General features: G+C 37.5%; 2 protein-coding genes across 6 annotated transcripts in view; one reads left to right on the top strand and one right to left on the bottom strand.

Moving 5' to 3' along the window:
• The first annotated feature begins 94 nt into the window (after nt 1-94).
• On the top strand, nt 95-23,952 carry LOC128673246 (uncharacterized). The gene is made up of 4 exons (XM_053750976.1): nt 95-451; nt 1,346-1,590; nt 15,314-15,410; nt 20,355-23,952. The coding sequence occupies exons 1-4, from the start codon at nt 298-300 to the stop codon at nt 20,519-20,521; spliced, it is 663 nt and encodes a 220-aa protein (XP_053606951.1). The 5' UTR covers nt 95-297; the 3' UTR covers nt 20,522-23,952.
• The window catches only part of dachs, a 32,508-nt gene continuing 31,142 nt past the window's right edge, over nt 23,942-25,307 (bottom strand). For all 5 annotated transcript variants that reach the window (XM_053750958.2, XM_053750955.2, XM_053750957.2 and 2 more), the window contains one exon: nt 23,942-25,204. In XM_053750958.2, the coding sequence (XP_053606933.1) occupies nt 25,082-25,204 (123 nt within the window). In that variant the 3' untranslated portion in view covers nt 23,942-25,081. The remainder of the gene's footprint in view (nt 25,205-25,307) is intronic.

Raw genomic sequence — 25,307 nt, 5'->3', positions numbered from 1 at the left:
TAAATAGGGGAAGTTGCCAGCTAAAATATAAGAAAGTCTAAGGTCTCTGGAAGGCGCGCGCGGCAGCGGCAAGCAAGCAAGAAGACAACTAGTCTAGTTAGTCTATGACCAGTTGTTGACAGGGAGAGCATTGTAGAGGCTGTGTATTTTGTTTTTGAATTTAATTTCTATTTCGTAGCTGTAACCGTGATACTATTGACTTGTATTTTTTCCCTTTCTCGTAAATCACTTATAAGTGTTGTAAATTAGCGAAATAAATTTTAATAATACGTCCTTTGTGGGATTTCTGTTAATAAAATGCAAGAAACCGTTACAAACACAAATGAAAGAAAATCATTATTTTCCTCGTTCCTCGAGGTTCTGGAGGCCAGGGAGAAACAAGCACAAGCAGATCGGCAGCTTCAAGAAGAAAAATATCTGCTGAGGACCCAAAGAATCTACGATTTTCACGGTAGGACAACTTTTTTTGGCGCCTTAGTATTTTCAAATTACCTACCTACCTACATGAAAAAATATCTGAAATCAGAATGGGTACAATACAGATATTTAGAAACATAAATATTTCCACATATATTTTTAATCATCTGCTTATGTCTGACTTTTATACTTTATGGCGCTACAACTTCTTTTATTAGAAATAATATTTTGGGATGGTTACCACTTATCTCCACATAAATGAAATAAATATACTTATGAACATCTGCCAAGACAGAAGAATAATTGTCAAATATTTTCGAAAGAGTTTAAAAATTCACTGAAGTCTGAAAGTTAATATGTTAGCAAGGCCTTGAATAGGGTACATGACAATTTTTTTTGATGACTATTCAAGACCCTTATATTACTTATTAGAAACACAAGTAAAGAAATTACTCTGTAATAACAATATTTTCAAAGATATGACAAAAATAATAATTCACATTTTTGGACTCGTCCATACTAAACTATACTCTAACGTGGCATCACGATTGAGTAATATCTTACTGAAAAAAGCTGTTTGTTCAACGGCTACCTTAAATGTTTCATTTATGTTGATGACTTTAATAAAAGTTGTTTTAAAATTTTAGTTTTTTACTGCAACTTTCCAACCCATTTTAAATGTCCATGATCTGGCAGCAATGTTACAGTCTATGAATCATCAATAGCTTTGTTTTGTGATTGTACAAGTATTCACTTGTTTGATTAACTTTACTTCTGTTTTTGATTTGATTTGAATTTGCTCAATTCATCTTTCCACCTTGCTGTGTGGTGTCTCCGCTTTCTTTGGCCAATTTAGTCAATTGGTTTAACCAATTGAAGATCACAACTCTTTATAATTTATTTCTCTGAATACATGTGTTTTGTGTAGATCGTCAACGTCGCGAGGCGGTCGAGCTGCGTCGCTGCCTGGACTATGTGTCGCAGCACGCGCACGTGCTGGAGAGCGTGCTGCGCGGCGCGGGCGAGGGCGGCGTGCCGCTCAGCTCGGCGCTGGTGCGCCAGGCGTCCGCGCTGCAGCGCTGCATGGCGCAGTGCGTCGCCAACGCCGCACGCATCCGCCAACTGCTGGCCGCCACGCACCAGCCGCAGATGGACACCATGCTAGCTAAGATGGTGAGTGTCTATTGTCTACCCTCTTCTTGTTTTCCATGTGGGTGAAACCCATCCTGGGCATGTTGATGGGAAGGCTCTTATTAGTATCAACCAACTTGTTACCAGTTATTTCAGGTTCACGGCTAATTGCTAAATTGGTAACTTATGATCTATTAGGTATAAACAAAAAAATCCCGTCTAGAGTCATTGTTCAAATGTGGGTTTATCTGTGTCCACTTCCCAAAGAAAATACTCCAATACTCTGTTACCGACGTCCGTACTCAGTACTCATTCTCTTGAATAGCTGATTAGATTTTACCTAACAACATTTTTGATGTCTACATGACGCGACATCAACAATCTTAACAAGTGCATTGTCATCGTGTTGACATCTTTGTTAAGGGTTCCCACGTTAACATCACATAAGAATAAAACTATATTGATATAATTGCAGTCTAAAATGAACAAATAATGAGAATGCAATTACGAAAACCCTTGGCCGTACCCGGAAAATACGGAACTTAGCAAAAAATAGTATTAGCAGCGGTGATTATCCAAACTACGATTCGCCAGTACTGCGTGATTAATGATACTGGGTTCTGTGAATTATCGTCAAAATATAATTGACATTACTACTAGCGGCTCGCCCCTGCTTCGCTCGAGTAAAGACATAATAAAGCATACACCGAAACCATACTCAGGAATCACACTAATGGTGAAAGCCGCATGACAATCCGTGCAGTCGTCGACTTTATCACAACAAACAGCCAGACTGACGCGGCAGAAGACTTTGTTTTATAGTATAGTATTGTACTTATGAATAAGGATGCCCTTACATAACGCTAAACTAAAATTTAGCGTTGTTGATATAAGTAATCCAAACTTGTATTTTAGCTGCCTGTCGTAGTTATTATATATTTCTCTACGAAAGCGAAACAAACATATTGTATTCACTCCAAGTTTCAACCCCCATCACGGTCATTTTGGGGTTGATTTTTGAAAAAGTAGCCTTTGTTGGCACGCGGTCTTTAACTATATGCACATCAAACAGACAGACTTTAGGAGTAAAAAATACTAGACATGCATATTTTACAGGTTTGACACTGCCATTATTATCCTTGAGCCTACCAAACTTTATCACCATCTGTATTTTTGTGAGGGCATGCAACATAAACCCCAGTTCTTAATATTTCACATGAAATCATAGTTCTACTAAACATGCTTGTGAATTTCCTTCAACCTACTTCCAAATTTTAGTAATAATTAATGATTTTATGAAAAAACTATGGCCTCGTAAATTATAATCACAGTAAAATACCAAGAAAATGTTCTGATCCAACCGTGATCCAAGCAATGTTTTGATAAAGTCTGACTCGTTAACCATTCACTCACTCACTAGTCATAGCGCTGCTTTGAGAATGTTTTGCAGCAACCTCTTCGATATATCTAATCCTACTAATATTATAAATATTATATGTATTGTTGCAAATGTTTGTGAGGATGTGTGTATGTATGTTTGTTACTCTTTCACGCAAAATCTACTGGACCGATTGTTATGAAATGTGGTACCTAAACGTGTAGAATTTAAGCTGGAACAATACATAGGATAATTTTAATCTCGAAATTCCCACGGGAGCGAAGCTACGGTGCGCAGCTAGTATTGTAAATCCTAACTAATATTATAAATGCAAAATAAGTTAACGCGGGTGTAGCCACGTGCAAAAATTAGTGCGAAATATTGTGAGGATGTGTGTATGTATGTTTGTTACTCTTTCACGCAAAAGCTACTGGACCGATTGTTATCAAATTGGTACACGGGTTGAATATAACCTGGATTAACACATAAGGTACTTATTATCCCGAAATTCCCACAAGAGCAAATCCCGGAGGCAAAGCTATTAAAAAATAATTACCGAAACGGTTCAGTTAAGAAAAAAATAAAATACATTTGAAGTAATGAATTACTTAAATGAACTTAGTTTGAAAATGGCTAAGCTCGCAATCCTGGCTAGATATGAGGACTGAGGATTGCCACAGCCAGCGGGCGGTGAGATTGCTGTCATCAGCTTCCCAGGCCTTGGTCTAATGAATAGCATATAAATAATAATAGTTACAAACAACGGTTGCAAATAATACTGTTATTGTAAGTATGTTCACATCTCACGACCGAGGCTCCGTCATTACAGGTAACTAGCGTCCCCTCCCGGCTTTGCTCGGGTAAATCAATAATGTAAAAAAGGTGTGCCAAATTTCATCAAAATCGGCTCAGTAGTATCTGAGTTTATGCATTACAAACAAAAAAAACATGGTTTAGGTAGGAGGAAGGACATTTAACAGACAGTGGGTAGATAAGGGCGGGGAATTAATGTATACTTTGTGGAGATATTTTTGTCATTTTTTGTTAGACGTAATACATACATACAAATCAACTACTCAAATCAGTAGTAGCCCTACCCTAATACTACCAGATAGAAAGTTATATAAAATAATAAATGTTCATGGCCATATAGAATGAAACATGACTTTCTACATCACCTGCATCAGTTTAGTCAAGTTCCTCGGTGCTTAAATATTTCACCGCGATTCTAGCTATCTACATCTACCTTCCCATCCCTCGCCCTACGTTAATAAATCACTCTGAGGGCTCTTGCATTACTGATGAACTCGAAGAATATAGCGGTCGAAGAATATCCCAGTAATAGTGTATTTTAATGTAGATGGAGATAAATATGTAGAGAAATAGCGTTCATATATACTTTGGGTACTGAAGACATCAACAGTGCCATTGGCATTCGAAGATACAGCAAACCATGCTAGGTATCTAACAAATTACCACGGCATTCTAAAGTAAAATGAACCGTGGCAAAAGTCCGAAACATTGACGTATGAACACAAAGCCATTGATGAGACCCGCGGCACTCACGACATGAATCATAATTTGGCGTTTCACCATAAATTGCTGAAAATAAAAGCGACGCGCGCTTTCACCGTATTACAATGATGATGATGGTAAAATTGCGGCGATTTGTGTAACCATCGCGGTAATAAATTGGAATGGCGCCACCTTGGGCCTTTTCCTGCGGGAATTTTGGCTAGGAGCTTGTTCCCATGAAGCACCCTTATTGTTTGTACAAAGCTTTTTAAATCGTGCTGTACTAATCTCTCTACTTATATAGTAGCTAAGTACTTGACATACCTTGAGGCACCAAGAATTTTTGCAGTAATTTAATGTCAATTATTGTTCTTATGATTACGTAATTAAACTTTTGTTATAATGATTTTTATTTGTTATAATACCTATTATGTCCGAAGTATCTTGGGAAGTACACGGAAGTGAACTGCTAGCAGTTTTTCTAGATCAATTTCCTGGATTTATTTATTCAATTTTTATTTACCAAATGGATACAAAGCATTCTCCATTAGTGAACCTTCGAATGGTGTTATATCCGTACCTTTTTCTATCGGCTAGCTGGCCATGTCAGGTGCCTTTTATGTCGTAAGTTGAACGTACGGCTAGGTTCGTCCATAAATCACCGATTGATCAATATTACACAGGGGAGCATTTCCTCGGACCGCGACCCGGCTTGCTCGTTATAATAAATTCCTTACATGTGCTGAAATCGCTATTCCGCTTTGTTAGTATTTGTTGTTTCTGTTGGCCATTGTTCGTCGGGAATTACTTTTTCATCGAGTCTCGCTATTAGTAACATGTTTATTTGTTGATATAACCGACATTAGTTGTCTTTTCCAGGGTTGTCGACCTTTGACACTTAACCTATACGTGTCTTTGTTGAGGGTTAACATTATTGACTAATATAATTTAGTAAGTTCTTCAACTTGAGTGTTTTATCGTAAGTATCGCTCGCTGCCTTTTTATATTAAACACGAAGGTCCTTGACTGTAGTCGCGTGTAGATTTACCAGACGTGCACTACAACGCCTTTAACTCTAAAATAATAGAAAAAATATAGGTGGAAGGCGACGTCTTTAATAGTAATAAAATTAGTACTGTCAAATCCATTCTTTAAAAAAAAATTGATTTTTCGAACCATCCCTTTGATCTATTAGGCTCCCTTGATCTCCTATGTAGTTCTATAGTAAACAATTGGTTACCCAAATTTTCTTAGCTTATTTTTATCCGGTTTTATGAACAAAGGTGTACATTTACCTCCGCCACCGCTGTGGGTGTTTGAGCCGTTGTACGGTCAGTGTCATTATTCCGCCTCCGGTTTCAGCCGCGTAAGAGTCTTTTATTCTCGTGGTGTAATCCCGACATCATCCTTCGCTTCTACTTAACAATAACTTGTCAGCGTAGAAGAGACTCTTAACCATCGCATGTTAAAAGGAAAACTGTAAAATTCCTTGTTTTAGTTATTTTAAGTGTCTGTATTCCAATTTCACACTAATCCGTTTAAAACTTGTTTTAACTCGGAAAAACGGAGTTATATATGTTTACATAACATTTAAGACTTAGATCAGAACTTGCTTTTTAAATACGAGAATTCCGAAATATGACACTCAATAGAATTGTATTTTACAGTGTTTATTACTTGTTTTTTTGATTCCATCATAATCTTATTCCCACATCGATCATGTGAATGAAAACATTGACGATTTTTAATCCGTCACCTTTGTCCGAATTACCCACTGTCCCGTCATCGCCGCTTCACCGAACCTGACACAGATACCCCGATACCAGCAATTAATAGCCATTGATAGTTTTAACTTTAATTCATCTCTGATTGCGGTCGTTGTGACCGGGTTAGCTCGGCGGCCGTGTGGGCTCTGCGGTCGGTGACCCTCATTAACCACTATTGTTCAGTCCTGATGCCGCCAGGATCAATTTTGAAAATTAACTAACTTGGAGATATTTAACTAAATAAAACAAATGAATACCACGATCCTTATCCTTACAAATTATAAAACAAAGTTCTCTGCCGCGTCTATCTGTTTGTCTGTTCGCCTGTTCGCGAACCCAAAAAATTCTGCACGGATTGTCATGCAGTTTTCACCTATAGATAGTGTGATTCCCGAGGAAAGTTTATGTTTAAGTTATTATTATGTTTTTACGCGAGCGAAGCCAGGGCGGGCTGCTATACCGCGCAGCGAAATATATAGAGACGCCTACGTACACGCTTAATAACTTTTGATTTCATCGATGATACCATCGCCTGGCTTACTGCTAATTAAATTTGTTATCAAATTATTTCGGGAGAACATGACGTGTTTGAGTCATCTTTATGCATCGCCCGTCGAGTCCGAGAACTGTGACGTGTTGACGTAAATCATGACTTCAGGAGTTTTGTGGCTGCGAAATTAGCATCGGTTAATAATTCCGTACATTTGATACAGAAATGCTTGAATCATCTGCAATATGAGATGAGGATAGGCGATACAAAAGAAAATTATTTTAAACGACGCAAATTTTCCGCGTCTTAAATGAAAATTAATTAATTCTCTGAAATAGTTATGTATTCTAGGTTATATTCACCAATGTATCAAATTTCATAACAATCCGTCCAGTAGATTGCGTGAAAGAGCAACATACATCCTCACGAACTTGAAGGATTACAACAATACTAAAGATATCTCCTGTCTCATCACTGATATCACTGAATACATATCATCTTCAAGGTTCCTCAGACTTTATAAAGGAAATCTGACAAGACTAAATCTAGATCAAATGTGGATTTTCAAACTCCTGAGTGAGCCGTTATTACCGCCTCTTATGTATTTAGGATAGTTGATATAATGGCAACACGCGCCCGTGATCCCGGATTAAGGCCAGGGGGACGCCGCAATTAGTTGCTTGGTTTCACGTCGTCAGAAATGGGCAAAACTGAATGGTTCATGCACATAAATCCATTGGTTGAATTAGAACGTTTTGGCGCGGGTCGTGACTCGTGTGCTCATTCAGGATGTGTTACTTGCTTAACTCCTTTCTCTTGTTTAGCGATGACCGGCGAATTTGCTGAGATCCGGCACAAGGCGGAGTTAGAGCGTTTCGTCCTGCAAATTTTTAATGTTCAATTCATTCACATTGTCAAAAAGGTCAACTTTCTCGTCCTGGATATAGATGATCATGATTATTTATTGGTTTGGAAAGATCATTAAACTTGAGTTTGATTTTTTCGTAACGTCGTATTTTACGAAAGACTAATTTAAGATGAGATTATTATTACAAAAGGCGGTGTCAAAGGCCAAGTTACTTCGAACTTTGCCAGCGAGCGAACTAATTTTATTTCTAGTCTGCAATATCCGTCGTGCTTACTCACTTTAATGGATTTCGGAATGCGTTATTATAGTCTTTATGCATCGAAGTCGTCGACCGCCGCGCCGCAGTCTGCCGTTGCAGACGCTTGCGACGTGATCAAAGACTTTAATCGCCATCTAGTGTAGTCTTGAATTAACATGCGTATGGGGTATTCTACGCATGTGTCCGTTTTATTACGCGCAAGGGTGTTTTTATTGGCGTGCAGATCTCGTTGATCTCGTTCGAAGATTGTCTTATTTTTCTTCTTCATGTATAGCAGTTTAATAGCTTGCATAGCATGTGGCATATTATTCGTGCTCAATAAAATAAGAGAATTTGATTGTATTGTATATTAACCTTATAGTTTATAGTTATATAACCTTATAGTTTATAGTTTTCTCCACGCACACCACAGCCGCTTGTTATTGTATATGTACCTATGTATAGCTGATTTATTAATTGGTTATTTTTTTCCATCGTTTCTTGAATTTTATGTGGGGCCAAAACATTGTAACTTAATAAGCAGGATTATTCGTCTGGTTTATCAACAATTATCAGACATCGACATGATAGCGTAGTGTTTGTAAACAATTTGTCGACCACTTTGATTAATCGATAAAGTGTTGCATTGCTTATTAGGACATATTCCATGTACTAAAAACCTCATTCGTTTTTAATTGTCTAGACATTGAGTTATCATGCTTTTCGAATATGTCAAGCTTAAATTTTAAACAGTCATTGTTTGTGCTCGAACCCCTTGGTTTTTAACACATTTGTATTAAAAACAACTTTTTTATGTTAGTTTAACATATTGATGGTTATATTATTTCATGCCAATCAATTGTATAGCAATTGTTTATAAATTACTTTATAGATGTATAGGACTCCACAACTCCCTAACGTCCTGATGATTATTTTTGAGTATTTTGAGCCTCGAAGAAAATCTATATATGTGTATAAAACTCCGCATTATTGAGTGACCGACTGACTGACAGACAACGCACAGCGGAAAGCATAAATTTGGTCTGTAGGTTCCTAGGACAGTGTATTAAGTGATTTCCTGAAATTCCCACGGGAAACGGATTTTTACTCATATAAGTTGTGGGCAAAATGTAGTTAATAATATAAAAACGATCGCGCGATGTATTGTGGAAGAGAACAAAGCGGAAACGAAACACGATGTAACATGGTAGCTGCAGGATCAGCGCATAAACAGAAATGTGCTTTCTAATGGAGCCCGAGCATTGTGCGCTGCAATGAGAGTGAAAGCGCAGGATGTGCTCGCCGCAACATGACTGCTCTATAATTTTATAGTAAAGGACATCTCGTAAATATATTTGTTCTGATGTTTATGAATATAAACTCTTATTATTGCGTTGCTGGACAGCAAATTCAAACTTTTAATTTATTTTATCTCCTAAAGAGAAAACATGAGAGACTTAAGGAAGATTAGGGAAGAATATTTTAAGATTTAGTTGGAAAAATTAGTATACATACTATTTTTCAACAAAATCCATAAGAGATGTTTCTGAAATGATAAGTAGTGCGCATTTTACTACGTTTGCGGCATATTCATTATCCACACCTGGTACATGGTCTATGGCCTTCTTCCCTACCTACATGCCCTGACGATAGATTCGTTAATTTGTTGCTAAGAATCTTTTATTCCAATGAATATGGTGATATAAATAGGTGACAACAATCAAAAGTACAAGATGTCTATATTATAGCGTAGGCTGTTTTGACCTCCAAATGAAATGCTTCGGATCGGGTTGAGGCGGTGGTGGTGTAATGGTTAACGTTACGGTTACGGCCTGTGAACTGAAAGGTCCCAGGTACGAATACTACTGTATGAGTAGTGGGGAGTAGTAGAGTCAAATTGGTAGGTATACCAATTTGACTCATGTAGAGTAGTTGTCATAGATCACCACATGCTACCTGGTGGACCTGGTGAACATCGCGAGGAAACCTGCACTCTCGTCTATAGTTTATAGTCTAGTGTATGAAATGGAGAAGACAATGGCAAAACACTCCATTAATATTGCCAAGAAAGTCGTTATGTGTGTCGGCCATTAGACGATTAAAGGAGGACGATCGGATCGGGGCTTTGGGAGCAAGCCATCTCATCTAGACGGCCTTGCAGTGGATCCCAGGTGGCGCTAGGCGGTATCAATGATTGGCCGCTGATAAGAGAAGTGTGCCACGCGACGAATAATGTTTGCAATCAGCTAACGTGCGATAACGTATCGATTCTGCACTCGATGTAATATTTCGATTATATGGATAATTTTTTATTTTGATGACTATTTGAAGGACATTACACATTCATCTGTGAAACAATTGTAAAAAAGCTATTTGTTCTACCACTAACTTGTGGAGTTGATATCGTGACAAGAGTTATAGTAGGTATATATAGCGTGGGATACAGTAAATGAATATTCAGTTATCTACACAAAAAAGGGAAACTTACTTTAGGACCATTCATTATTCATTGACCATCCGTTAATCAACGTTGAGCTACATATCGTGTCAATAAAAAAAATATCTGACGCAATCTATTGTTCAGTAACTTTAACTTTCCTTCATGTATGATATAGTATTTTGAATGCAATTATTTATTTGCCGGTTTGTTTCTTTGTCCCTTGAGAATAAATCATCAAGTCCGTAGGACGGCGACCTCGCTCTGCGGGGGCGGGTCACGGCTAACTTATTGTTTTAATTTAGCAAATTGATGTACTCACGCTTAATTTGCAAATGGCTCCGTTTAAGACACCGCCGCTTGCTGACAAGTACAGTTAGTACAATGAATGGACAATTTCAATGTAGATGCAATATATGTAAAATTGGCATGGCACACATGTCTATCTGTCCGTTCGTGATAAACTCAAAAACTACTGCACGGATTTTCAATAGATAGTGTGATTACTGAGGAAGGTTGTGGGTATGAATGTTTTTACCTGAGCGAAGCCGGGCGGGCCGTTAGTTACGTTATAAATAAATATTCTGTACTCGGACTTCTTTTGCCTTTTATCTCGTATAATACTTTCCTTTTCTCATCTTGTTTCATTTTTGGTAAGTGTAAGTCTAACATTCTACTTGGGGGGTATGTATGTTTGTAACGCGATAACTTTCGAACCATTGGTCCGATTTTAATGAAATTTAAAAGGTATGTAAGATAAAAAATATTGTGTTCGCGAGGTGAGTTTGTATGTTTGAGGCGGGTAATCTCCGAAGCTACACAAACCCGCAGTCCGCGACACTATACATCTATTTTTTAAAATTAAGTAACTATAAGGCATTTTATATGTATAATGATAATGTAAATTAAAAAGTGCATTTTGACAATTATTACTACACAAGCATATTAATCCTTCTGATTACAAGTTATTTCATCATCAAGATAAATTTTATCGTTTACAGCACATAAATTGGATGAATAGATTCTGAAATATGGTGTATTTTATTGCATCTAGAAGTTAAGTAGTTATATGTGTCTTTTATGTAGTATGTAGCCGAGTCGATTTTAATAAAAATGGTAAACAAAATAAGAAGATATGGCCTATAACTTAAAACAAAAAATAACGTAAGTGTACATTTAGGACACGGCTAAACACTGCAACGGACATTACAGTGTTATGTCGCACTATCAAATTTTGCCTTAACCCTGTATCGATGGATAGTTATGACTATTTTTCACTATATATTTTAAATTTTAAACGAAAGTGAGATGAAAGGATAAGTAAATGAGTTTCGAACTGTTGGTCTAATGTATGTAGGATGTTTGTGGGGCATCGATTAAATCATTTTCGAAATATTCACAATTTTGTCATCAAAATTTATTGTATTCGCGAGGTCTGCGTTCGCGGCGAACAACTAGTTTTACATGGTTCTTTTTTAAATCCCTTAATTCTTCATTCAGCTGGAAACATTTTTTTCTTTATAGGAATACCTTGTAACAGGACTATGGGTTTGGTTTGACTATAGTTTTGTGGCACTAGGTAATCTCAATTTGGCAAAGCGGGCCTTAAACTCAAGCCTTAATCACGTTTAATTTAGCAGTAATCAGAGCGGGTCCGGCCATTGTCTCGCCGCGGTCGTTTTCATTTAGCAGGAATTAAAACGTCCACGCTTTGATCCTGTGAGTGTCGTCTGAAAAAAAAATTGTAATGTGTGATTAAATTGTTTTTCTGACAGAAAGTTCAGTTTATTTATTTTTTAGTCTGTAGTGGAGAAAAGGAGACTGTCGAGTTCAAACTATTACTTTAACGGAAGTACGAAGAAGAAGCAAGCAGCCACTCGCCACAGCCAGCGTTTTCTCGAAAGGCGTAAATTTACAACATTTTTATAAAGAATAAAAAACGCAAGTGAAGTTCAAGTGCGTAGGTTGTCCTACGCACGCTCGCATTTGGCTAACAGCTGTGTAGGGAAAGTGACATAAGTGGAACGTATGTCTCGCTCAACATGGAGGTCATGTCATGAGGTGTGGGTGATGTGCGCTATCTATGGCTGATGTAGAGCTATCTGTCTAACGGCCTTTAAAATTAAATTTGTTCTTTTATAATTACATTTATTTAAAATACTAAGATACCAGAGTCAAATAAAGGCTAAAATTTTATTGTAATTTATACAGTTTATTACAAATATTAATATATAGTAAACAGAATAATTAAACATAGGTAGCAAGCAAATAAAAGCGTTTCTGAATTTGGTAGACTTCCTAGTATTAAATCTAATTACTTATATCCGACACAGCAGAAATTCAGGAACCCTCCAAGTACAGCAGGAAATACCTACAGATACAGCATACCTTTCCCCATGTACTGTAAGTAATGCCCAATACGTTTCCGTTCTCCTTGACCTTCGGCGGTGACCCACTTCCCTAGATGTCGGCGGCGGGCCACAAGACTAAATTCGTTATAGCGGGCTGCATCTCGCATGAGATATATCACATATTTTGGCAGCGTATGGTTCACTCCCAGGATCTATTTCACTCAGATCATACTAATCCTACTAATATTATAAATTAAAAGTTTGTGGAGATGTATGTGTGTCTTTCATGCGAAATCTTCGGGACTCGATTCAGAACTCAGAATTAATTTCTGTCTTGTCTATGTATAATTTTCCTCAGCAGAATCCTTCTGTGTGTGGGCGTCTCGTGCTGATTTCTATCAAGAGACCAGGCCATGCGTAGGATTCGCCTTTCTTGTTTTAATAGAATAACACAGGGTCTGAGTCGCGTCAGCGTTTGATGACTATGACTCTGTTCGCTTTTTTATCCGATGACGACGCAGCCAATTGGAAATAGTACCGTTTAACAAATAATATGCAAGTTAAATATTTTGTTATGAAACGTGAACGGAGTTTAGAGCCCCAATGTTCGTGCTCGCGTATTGCGTATTGTATCAATAAGCCCGGGTTTAGAAAACCCCGTTCGACTGCCGTAAAATTAATGGACGCATGAATATTGAAAACAGGCGTAGGGATTTCTTATTCAGTTTTGTAAATAACAATATTTCTTACAAAACTATTTTTTGTATCTTCCATGTATATTCGACCAGATAAGTTATGATTTAATTACTTTGATTCATACCGATTTCGGATATCATCCCTCGGAATATTGTAGTAGAGGACCCCAAGTATAGGTCCTCGATTGCATTTAACGAAACCTTATAACATTGTAATGTATGCATTGTAAAGGTATCTTTTCAGGACTAAAATTCCTCAGACTGCTTGCTTGTATAATGTGCGCTCTCGAACCTAGCGACTGGCCAAAATAGTAAAATAGTGCAGCGAACGCGCGGCCGTGACCGCATCGCTATAAATACTGACGTGAGTTGCTACGCACATATTGTATAACCTGCGCATTTCACCTTGTGAAGTTCATTACTGAGAGGAATACTAATATTATTAAAACTGGCGACAGCAACCGCCCTGTCATTAATTGGTCTCATTGATCTCATGGGTTAGAAGCTGATGGATGGTCTAAAAAGGCTTTTCAAGTAAAGTCTAGGGCTAAGCATGTTCTATCACAAACTCGCTCCAATATATTTTTTCCGTTTGAAGACAGAAGTCGTTAATCTCCTTACTCAATATTAAGATATGCTTCTTAAATAATTGTTGAAATTATCTATTATAAAAGGTTTTTGTACACTTTGTTGGACGTACGATTGCATTATCGTATACGCCTAACTGATATTAGGTTTGAAACCACGTCGGATTACCGTGTCAGGTGTAACTTTACACGCGGCAATCTTTACCGGCTTGTAAGGCTTCATGTCAGACCTCACCCCTAACTTTGGCGTACGCACTACTCGTTCCCTCGAACTCCATTTCAAACGTATAAAAACATTATCAGTACATATATTAAATACAATTATGAATACGAATGATCGGATAACTCCGACACCCGCTTTTTGCTTAAACTTTGATCTATAATGAGATAAGGAAAATCTGGTATTTTGTATCAATAAAAATTATATTTATAAAAATAAAAAATGTTTTTCATTTTAACATAGCAAAAATGACAAGTGGTGTACATTGTTTCGGCGGCGAAGCAATGTCCCAAAGCCCCATGACGACCCATCGTCGCGACGCTGAAGGTCGACACTCGTAATGTCTCCTAACGGCATTTACAAATTTTTTGTAGGGTTATCTCATTCTGCCTAAATAATAAATATTTGTAACACTGATTGGTATGCTCTAAATAAAGATATCCACCCTCTCCATTTTATTTATGACCGCACGTGAACTCCGACAATGGAACATTATTTCATTTATATATTTTCATATGTATAAAAAGCAGCCCATATCAGTCTCCACCCGTCCAATTATCTCCACAGAAAAATGACATGTATTGTTCATGTCATGTAACTAATGCTAACAATAGTTGCTGGACTGATGGTTTGCCCATGCTGTAGGAAGGTTCTGGACGTCCATAGTGGACGTCTTGTGACGGAGATGATGATGTTAGTGATAAGTTTATGACTGTTTCGTAACATGAAAACTCCTGCGATCCTCGGAACTCACCTAACTTTCAAAGAACGTCATATCTCCTGTCTGCCTTAGTTTATATTTTTGTGAGGTTTCCCTTGTCCTGCCCATACTGTCATAAAAATCGTTGTTTGTTAACTGATCCGCATCAGCGCACGATACCACTATCGTTGTTGTTATTGAACACGACCGTGTTTATGCATTCCTGAATATTGAAACAATGCGCACAAATACAATTATTAATGTACAAATGTTTTTATTTATATAATTATTAATAAAAACATTTGTGCTGGAATTTACTTAATTTATGCAAATTTATAATTTGGGGCTCCATGGTTCTAAATTATTTACTGTCACAGCAGAATTTATACAGATATCAAAATATCACTCGAATTATTCCTGAAGTCTATTTATTCCTGAAACCTATAGATCACAATAGTATTTTATCAACATGATGTTACCAAATAGTTTTATTTATTGAAATATGTTCGGTTGTCGACAGGAAGCCGAGCTGAGTACATGGACAGCGTTCTTGCAGCGCGCGGTGGACGCCACCTACAACACAGAGGTCGTCATTGACAACTTGCACAACCTTATCGGTAAGTCCTCTTTATTTATGTACTCTGTTCAATGCTTTGTATTTGTAAAAAGTGCACCATATGTCCCGCCTTCAATAAACACGATTTGCTAACAACTGATAATATCTCCTCTTTATACGAGTATAGGCAATACATTTTATATGGGGGTGTACAATTGCATCCTGCCAGAGTCGACCCGACACGCTATTTATTAACGTACAAACATAACACAGCTAATCATCTCGCGTGCTTTTTTGTCTGTGCTTTACTTTTAATCTTCCTAACTTTATCTTACTACTAGCTTTTACCCGCTACTTCGCACGCGTGAATTGCTTCGATCGTTCTTAAAAGAAATCGAAGTAAAATTTAAGTTCGCATACGCGCATACGCGAGAATACTCTCAGACTGGTAAAATTGTATTTATTATTATGATTCAAATTCGTATTTTTGTCATCTTTAGTTCAATTCCCCGTTTCTCGCTACGATTTCCGCTACATATCTCGTTCCAAAACTTGTCCTGTTCCTTTTTCTACAAATTATCCCATGTCGTTTCCCGGAACGTGCCCCATCCCATTTCCCGCTACGTGTCCCACTCCCGCTTCCCGTAACGCGTGCCGAACATTTCATGGACGTCTCTTGAAAAATAATAAAGTTTCGCATAAATTTCCAGCCCTACATAATTCCCCTAGAAATGCAATTTTCAAAATCATTATTATTCTTGCATAATGCATTATTATTCTCTCACATCAAAAATTACGAAGTTTCATACCAACTGGCAACCCCCTATTTCACCCCCTTAGGGATGGAATTTCGAAATATCCTTTCTTCGCAAACGTCTCCTAGTCACAATCTACCTTCCTGCCAAATTTCATCTTCATGGGCTCAGTAGTTTCCGAGATTTCATGTTTTTGATTTTTCGAGTGAGTGTTTTTCGCTTTTATATAAGAAAAATTCTCATTAAACTTTACAATATTCGTGTAGCAAATAACAATTCATCCTAAATTCTGCTAAAGTTTGTTTCTGGTAGGCAAGTTGTTTAAAACCATTGTTTCTGCTATTTGTAACAGACTTACTAATATATAGGGTGTTTTGTAAATATTAGCAGCTATCCCCAAGGAGCGTGTAGTGTAGCAAAACAAAATTCGCCCAAGATGAAAGTCTATAGGAACTGGACCAAAAAACTTATTTTATTAGGAAAACTTAGACGCAGACGAGCCTGTCCTTTATTATTGGTTATCATCTCAACTCAGAATAAAATTTTTATAGTAATTTTAGGCGAATATTTCGTCATACTTATTTTATTTGTAATTTTAATTGTTCTTTCTATATACAGCTTTATTAAATTAAAGGTCGTTAAATTAAAGATTTCGGAAATGTACATAATTATGCTTTCAAAATGATGGGTAGTTTTGTACTATCTGGGTGGGGTAGAATTTTTGTCAGAAAATGTATGTTTTGTAATCATTATTTTTATTTGCTCAAAATGGTTTGTAGACAAAAAATATGTATCTTCAAAAAGCCCTTTACCTTGAAACATTACGGAAATCTTTTTAGCTTAGGTCCAAGCGGCTTTTCACATAAATTCCGTATTATCCATTATTTTTCTTGACTACCTTCTTAATCACGCAAAACAATCTGCTAAATCACATTTATCTTCTGCGCGTATTTTGCAATGAATGAATGAACTTAAACAAAGCAAACTTGCCATATTCCCCAGGTTTCTTGTCTGTTATGTTTTCTTGCCAGCTATTGTCATAATTACAGTTTATGGGGAATTCTAAATACGGATCTGCGCAGACAACGTCGTTTGTTTTCTGAAGGAAACTGTGATTCCGCGTTTGTAATATTACGTTCGGATTCGCACAATTAATACATAAGGCTCTGTACCTGGGAGTGTGCACGGGGAGAATAAATATATCTAAACGTGGTTGTATAAATGTTCAAAAAAAATTTTTTTTAAACAATAGAAAATCATCAAAAAGTTTAAGACTGAAGCAAGGCTGTTGAAATACACGTTTCGTTTAGTAGATCAACTTCAAAACCGACTTGAGTTGATGACATCATTCACTAACACTATAAAACCATAAAACTAACGTCTATCATTGATAGGAATCAAATCTCCCGTCAACTGCTTTAAATATATTCACAATCGTCAATGTTCTATATGTAATTACATATTTATTTATAAATAATTTCAAACGCTTAGCATTCGTGTGAAATCACCCTGTCGGCGGACGAACGCGGGCATTGCACCTAGTTTCACCGGAGCTGCGCGTTTGCGATTGTGCGTGTCATCCCCCACAATGCTAAACGCTAATAGCTCGCTTTGTGTCCGTGCCGATGACTCCCGGCTTCCATGGGCGATGGTCCGACCATAATAGGATAGGTTCAATTCCAGTTTCCAGCTAGTAAAGACGATTCATCCAGACTCGGATGTCTACTGACTGGTGATTCTAAATTAATCTGTCTTATATATAGGATCTAGGCGGGTCTAGGCGTGCATGTCATCCCCCACAATGTCCAACGCTTACACTTTGTGCCAGACTCCCTGTTGGCGTGGGCTACGGTGCGACCATAACTGGAATGATTCAAGTCTAGTTTCCGTCTGATGAGAATGAAAGTCACTCTAGATTATATGATGATAATTGAGGATTCTATGACACTTGTAGTGACTATTACACCACACGGTATTCAGGGTCCGGTAGATGGGGAGGGCGTGGCAAGGGCTTCGATTATTAAACTGCACTGAACTGAACAACGACTCCCTCACTCTTTGTCTACAGTCTGAGATTGAACGCGGTTAGAGACGTATCGTGGCACCTATTGTATCTAAAACATTAAAAAAGCAGCGATTGCCGTGGCTTTGGTAGTTGCATCCTCGAGTATTATAGAAGTAAAAAAGAGGAGGAAAAGGATCTTGGTCAAGCAATACTTGAAATTAAGAGAAAAGGACTCCAATATGAGGATACTCAGTGCACTCAAAAACAACCGCTATTTTCGCTAGCCGCGCGACGACCGAGTTCCCTAACTGCCCTAAATGTTATTACACTACTGTAAGTACGATTAGGGAGCAAGGCTTGCCGGGTCCGCCCGATCTCCCTAGTTAGGGACTCTTACTCTCTAACTCTTATGACACCACCCTTGGTTAGGGTAAGGGTCCCTTAAAAATTGGGTAGTATAATAGGCCCTTTACTGGCTTCTATTGGGTTTCTATTGTATTTTGATAATACGTGCGTGTTATCAATGCTTCACTTCAACGTCAATTTTCTGAGGATAAACCTGCTCCCGTCTGTAAAAGGGCTGTGAGATGGTTCTAACCTGTCTAAGTATCACTGGCACTGCGCATATGGGAAAGTACGATTCATCCCTGACACCCTGCTCCACATTTTGGATAAAAATCATCCGATAAACGTTGCTTCGACTGAATAATGGGTAAATCATAACCTGCAGTCATCGCCATGGAACATTACATCATGCCTTGGATTGCGTTGTTAGGTAATGCTGTACCACGCCGAGTCACACACGACATCACACCAAGTCCAAAAATTGGCTATTGCGAGTATATGTGGAGTAAGTCGATCACATTCTGGCCACGCTATGCACGTTATGTCTTAAAGTAAAAGTGTTGAAGAACTCCGTTCGTATGGATATAACTAACCAGATATTTTACATCGGAAATGTATCTAACGTAATCTTACGCGAAAGTTATAGTTAAAATAATCGCGTTAAGTTTAGTACCTACCATGGCCATCCATTGCCATACCGTCCAACGTCTTGGCGAACTGGTTGATTCCACGCAATTGCGTTAAATTTGCAAATTATTCACCGACTCAATGGCTAAATCTTAAACCCGTAGGAGTTGAGCCATAAAAATTATATCAATTAATATACAAGGTGACAGTTCCGCTCCATTAACTCTGTTCACACGGCCGCCGGTGTGTCTCATTGCTTCTCATTAGGTTCGCGCTCCACATTTTCTGCCTGGAAGGAAGGTGTCGCCAACCACTTGGCTTAAACGAATTATTGCACTGTTTATCACATAGAAATCTAAATAATACGACAACTAGACATGGCATGTGTTTTATACAAGACTGTCTTTTGATCGCGACTTCGCATTCGTGAATTTCCCACTGTTCTTTTCTCTGGGGTGAAAGGTAATTTATATCCTTCGTACATACTTCTAACTTCATGTATATGAGTAATTGCATTTTGACAATCTTATTACTAAACAAGAAAGATAACAAAAAACAAACTCGCTTTTGCATTTATAATTTTAGTTAGGATTAGGATATCGTTGAAAATTTATATTCGAAATACAGATTCCATTGAGTGTGCGAGAGTGTGCTGCTTAGAACTTCATTGTGGTCGGCCACAAAATGCGCGGCTTTCTTTGACACTTCTATTATCTTATTCCAAATTGTGTGGCTTAAACGAATTATTGCAGTTTGTTACGTGTAAATTGGCCTTATTGCCGATGCATGCAAATTGAAACGGACAAAAACGCAGCAATTTCAGCATCACACCGACTGATTCACCGACCGTTGACTCTATTTAAGGCTTTTTGCTTCGCTCCGCTAACAGACAAGTATTTTGCTTTCTTTATTCCTTTCTTTTATTTTATTCTGTTTATCTTTCATGATATATCTCTAAGGTAGAATTTTTATGAAAAGCTAAGTTTTTGGCTGTTATAAAAACATTTAGCTTTCAGGATTTAGAGTTTTAAACTTACTTCTAATTATTCTAAAATGTTTTGAACAAATAGTTAAAGTCCCATAAACACTGAATGCGTATGCACACATTTTTTGTATGGGATGGTAGCAGCACGTGTGCAAAAATTAATTGCATTCGGTATTGTTGGGTTTTTAATCTCATTTTCTTTAAAACTTGTCTCAAAAATTGGGGTAAAATACTACAATACAGAGATCAGACAATTCCGTCCTTACTTATTGTACCACTTAATTTCAGCTGAGCAACGTCGATGCGTCCGCGAGGTATCCTCTTCCACTGTGTTCGCGTCATTATGTGCGGAGTCAGCAGACAGCAATCCCGCGTCCCCCGCCGCCGCCCCCGCCTCCCCACTGGAGCGACGAGCTCCCTCAGCCGCGTGTAGTACTCCCATCGTCCGCGACTAGCGCCCGCCGCCCTCCAGCTGCGCCGTGCTGTGCTGGAAACTACTCGGGAACTCGTAGATTGTTAGCTGCTTTCATGTGTTAAGTGCAACATGCTTCTAGATCAGATCTTTCAGCGTCGATCAAGACTACACTTGTAAGAACAAAGTACGAGAGCTGGGCTGGGAGAAACTATCCCATAATTTTGACTAGACTAGATCGTCTGTTTGTCGCTTGTTACTATATTCAATTTCAATTGTTAAAGTTCTTGTATTCGTTATGTAATCATGAATCTGGATGATCATATATTGACGCGTTCGCATTATATTTTATTCCGCAATCGATGGGCAGCAGCGGCGCAGCACTCGAAACTACATCGTTCTATTTTCAGTGATATGAAATCTGTCTGGACGTTACGTGTTGTAAGTGAAGCATGTATAAAAATATATCTCATAAAATCTAAATGATACGGCAATTGAAATGGCAAAAATGTCAGACTTCATCGCCCTGTAGTCATCAATGTGTGTTTAGATTATAGCAAAGCGGCCCTATTCTCTTTTTAATTTGAAAATTTGCTTAGAATCGGTGCTTGGATATTTCTTTAACATATATTTTCGCAAAGGTTTTTTTACGTACTTTCATTTCTTTCACCTTATTTTTTAAGCTTTCTATGCTGAGTGGTAACAATGTTGGTGAAGAAAGCGAGTACAATACGTGTATTGATATCTATACAACTGCATTCAATTTTAGTCTTTGTCAAATTAGAATAAGGACCGATGTGTATGTATATATATATATTAATGCAAAATGCAAGTAACTGTACAAAAGTGACGCTCTACAGCACTGCCTTATGCGTGTGTTCAATTTGCGCACACTGCCGACGAGTCAACGCGGGGTACGCGCGGTAACCTTTTTGATTACTACAAGATCTGAAACTTTATCTTTGGCGCTAGATGGTAGCTAAGATGGAAATGAACTTTTGAAAACTTTGACTTTTATTATTTTATATGTCGGTTGGTAGAAAAATCTCATAACATGTGTATTGTTGTCCTTACTTGTAGTTAATGGTATATGCGCCCGCGTTGACATCTAGTGTTATAATGAAATCTTTATATAAGTGTTTAGATAGTATAGTATTTAGTACATACAGTTCAGTGTCTATAAATTGATATATTTATCTACTGTTCATTTATTAAATGTTTTTTCTAATGGACTCTCGACTTTGTACATGAATTAGTTTAAATAAATATATTATTCATGGGACAAGGAAGCTTTGAAAGCGTTGTCGCGTGCATCGTTCGTTACCTTTGTAAAGTCTCGTATCCGCTAGACACCAAGCGACTTCTTATACTCCATGCCACTCTAGTAAATAATAGTACATTGTACATTGACATAAGAAAGTAACAGATGCTAGCGAGGATGTATCGGCCGCGAATACACTAGTTGTGACTCGTATATTTTTTCGAGTGATATCGTGCTACAGGTGACATCTCCCTACGTGGATAATAAAAAGAAACGAAAAAATACAATTTCTGATGCATAATTGCATTGACGTACTCAAATATCACCTGCAATCATTGTAAATAGGTACTTCTTTTGAAAAAAGAATACGTCGCCGCAGCGAATATGTCGCCGCGTGCCCCGTGTGTGCGAGCCGAGTAGAAGTTTTCGAGCCCTATAAAACGGATAGTTGGAGAGTTAGCATGTTGTAAATAGACAAAGTAGGCGGCGTGGGTCAGGAACCAGTCGGACGACCCGGGACGCTTTCCGAGGTCATCGAACTGTGCAACTAACGGCCTGAAAGAAAATGATATATTTATATGTGATTTTCTTTTACTGATCAAGAAAATACCAAATCTTTGACTACCTTGTATTTTCTTTGACCCTCACCGCCTACTTTTAGCACGTGTAAGCGTTTTTTATTTGTAGGTGGCTGATGTAAATTATATGTCTAAATTATAGGAAATTTTTGATCTTTTTACAACGCGATTATTGTGGTCTTATTTAAATCTTTTAAACTGATACAAGTATCGTAAATAACGTGTTCTAAATATTCCGTAATTGTGCAAGGGGCAGTATTACAAAACGCAATAGGATCGAGAAATGTACGTCAGTCTGCTGAGCAGATACATAGTTGGTAATTTGTGTATTTTAATGTTTTGAACCAATACGAAACCACGTGGCCAAATTTTACGTAGTCGAGCTAAAGTCGCTTGCTTGTTTGTGATGGAATTTAATCTTATATTTAGACATACGTATTTTTATAATTATTCATAATTCGACATTAGAAACTGTTAATCTGTGCTTAGTCTATGGTAGTTTGATATAAATGTATCAATAATGTCTAATGGTTTTCTCGTTTTGATAATGGTAATCGAACACAGGTTGTTATTGCTCTTTTACAAGTCTGAATAAGCATTTTCAACTTTCTTCGATCGTTCTTGAGATTACTCATTGTACTTCCTAAATAAAATAGTTTTGTATGTACTTATATGTGTGTTACAGTGTTTTTATCCGCTCATGTGATATTCCAACGAACGTATCGTAATGTATTCATGTTAAATATTCTAATATTATTGATGGGACCCTGACATAATGTTATCTTTGAAAATTTTACAGAATCATGTTCACGTTACATTGCCATGGGATGGGAGTCAGTGAAGCCTTGTGTTGGTCTGGCAACATGTTCGCTAGTTTGTTGTCCAACTTCAAGTTGGACTAATTAACTGAACAACTAGTTGAGACGGCTAAGCTAACTTGTGTAATGCCTTCTCAATATCAGGCTATGTTACTGTTGTAAATTTATATGTACTTGTAGTTAATAGCAATTTCTTGCTTAAAATGTGGTTTCTATATACGAGTATAACGTCGATAAGTTTATATTACGAGATATATTGCACTCTAATGGAAATTTTAACCTTATATCACTGTTTTGCAAGACAAGTGATGGAAATAAAATCGAGTATGCCTTATTGATTAAAATTATTGTTATTGCGTGATGTGGTCTTACGTCTAACATATTGATGTTAAATTGTATTTCGTGTAAATTTTATTATCTTAAATATCGTTGTGTATGATAAGAACGTTTACTAAATGTGTAGCTTCTGCAACAATATAAAGCCTCTTACACACAGCGTCGACGCTCAACAGATATACGAGGCGAACTTGGTCATAGTCGTGTATATATCGGCTAAGCTACATGCTACATACCATGGTTTCTTCACTCGGCATGAGTTTGAAAAGGCAATCATTTGCGTTTTCACTTGTGGAATTAGAAGTGAGTGAGATCGCATGATATGTTGCCTGATATTTGACGTACCTTTACGAAACGTATATGCACGTATAAAAAATAGTTAACTGAAAATCATAAAGCATTGGCTTACCTGAGTGAGCGCCTCAACATTCCATTCCAGTTGCGCGTAACGAATAAAATAAACAAGTGGCTATTTTGAAAATATGATTTTTATTTATCTATATCCTAATAATAGTTTGTTATATCTCGAGTACAGCGACGGTCAGACTTTATTGGCAAGATCATTTATACCGACTAATTTGAAGACCCAAAAAATATTAATGATTGAATATTTTTATTACAAAGATTCACACCTGTTATTACGAAAAATACGGCGGTAACGTTTTCAATAAATTGCTGCCGAGAAGCGCTGCCGCTGAAGAGCTTATTCGGCAGCGATTTATTGAAAAAATGTAAGAAAACAACTCTCAAACTGGTGAATTTAGCACGAATGTGTAACTGCTCCAGAGTAACTCAAAATGGCATGGCAATTAAAAATTTTAATACGCAACAGGCAATTGTTGTTTTGTATTCAGATGGCACAATAAATATGTAGATAAAGACATGTGATCAGCAGTTTCATACAGAACATTCGTTAGTTTGTGACGGTCGACATCACGAACTTAACGAATGTTCTATGTATTCGAAGGTGTTTTTTTCTCACCATTCTAGATCCATTATTTTTTAACTGATACAGGCGTTTTGTCTGAAACTGTAATTCGCAGATATATCAACTTAAAATACAGTCCAAGTCTATAAATTTCACATTAATACAAAACTTAGTTTATTGCAAATTACATAATACCAGTAAAATCTATACCTTACCTTACCATAAAGCTATAGGTACTATATGCCACATCGCCAATATACATTGAAGTGGGCTCGAGGCTGGCTCATATAAATACTTACACTATTATGTACACTTAGTATATAATAGGCACCAATCAGTGGACTTCGGCCTTAGAGAAATAATAAATACGAGAAGCTTGAACAGTTCGTGCTCACAATGGAAAGTTATGCCATACACATTATTATAATGTCCATGGCACTGCTACGTTGCGTTACGATTGTTTAAATTACACTGTTTCTTTTAAGTTATCTTCAACTTTTGTATTTTGGTACTGTTTATCTCATTAGGTACCAAAAATAATGAAGTGTGGTGTATTATTACTGAGCATTTTATAGTATCTACATTTTTAAAACAAAACTGTTTGAATATTTCTCGTTATAAATTCTCTAAGACTAAGTTTAGCATCAATATCTGTATAATATGTACTAAGGTATTTAGCGGGTCACGCGAGTGCAGGCGCGGGTTGCGCGGCGGCAGGTGGTGCGGGGGGCGGTGGGGGCCGGGGGCCCGGTGCGCGGGGGGGACCTAGCACGGAGTGCGGTACGACCACGCGACGGCCACACACCTGAAACCAACGGCAAAACGTACAGTTTGATTCGTGCCGGAGGGCTTCGTACGGAGGATTTCAAGATTGTACATTTTTATCCCATCTAAAACATTCTTATAAT

Source organism: Plodia interpunctella, chromosome 10 (assembly GCF_027563975.2).
Source record: "Plodia interpunctella isolate USDA-ARS_2022_Savannah chromosome 10, ilPloInte3.2, whole genome shotgun sequence".
NCBI lineage: Eukaryota > Metazoa > Arthropoda > Insecta > Lepidoptera > Pyralidae > Plodia > Plodia interpunctella.
This window is presented reverse-complemented; position numbering and strand designations above follow the sequence as displayed.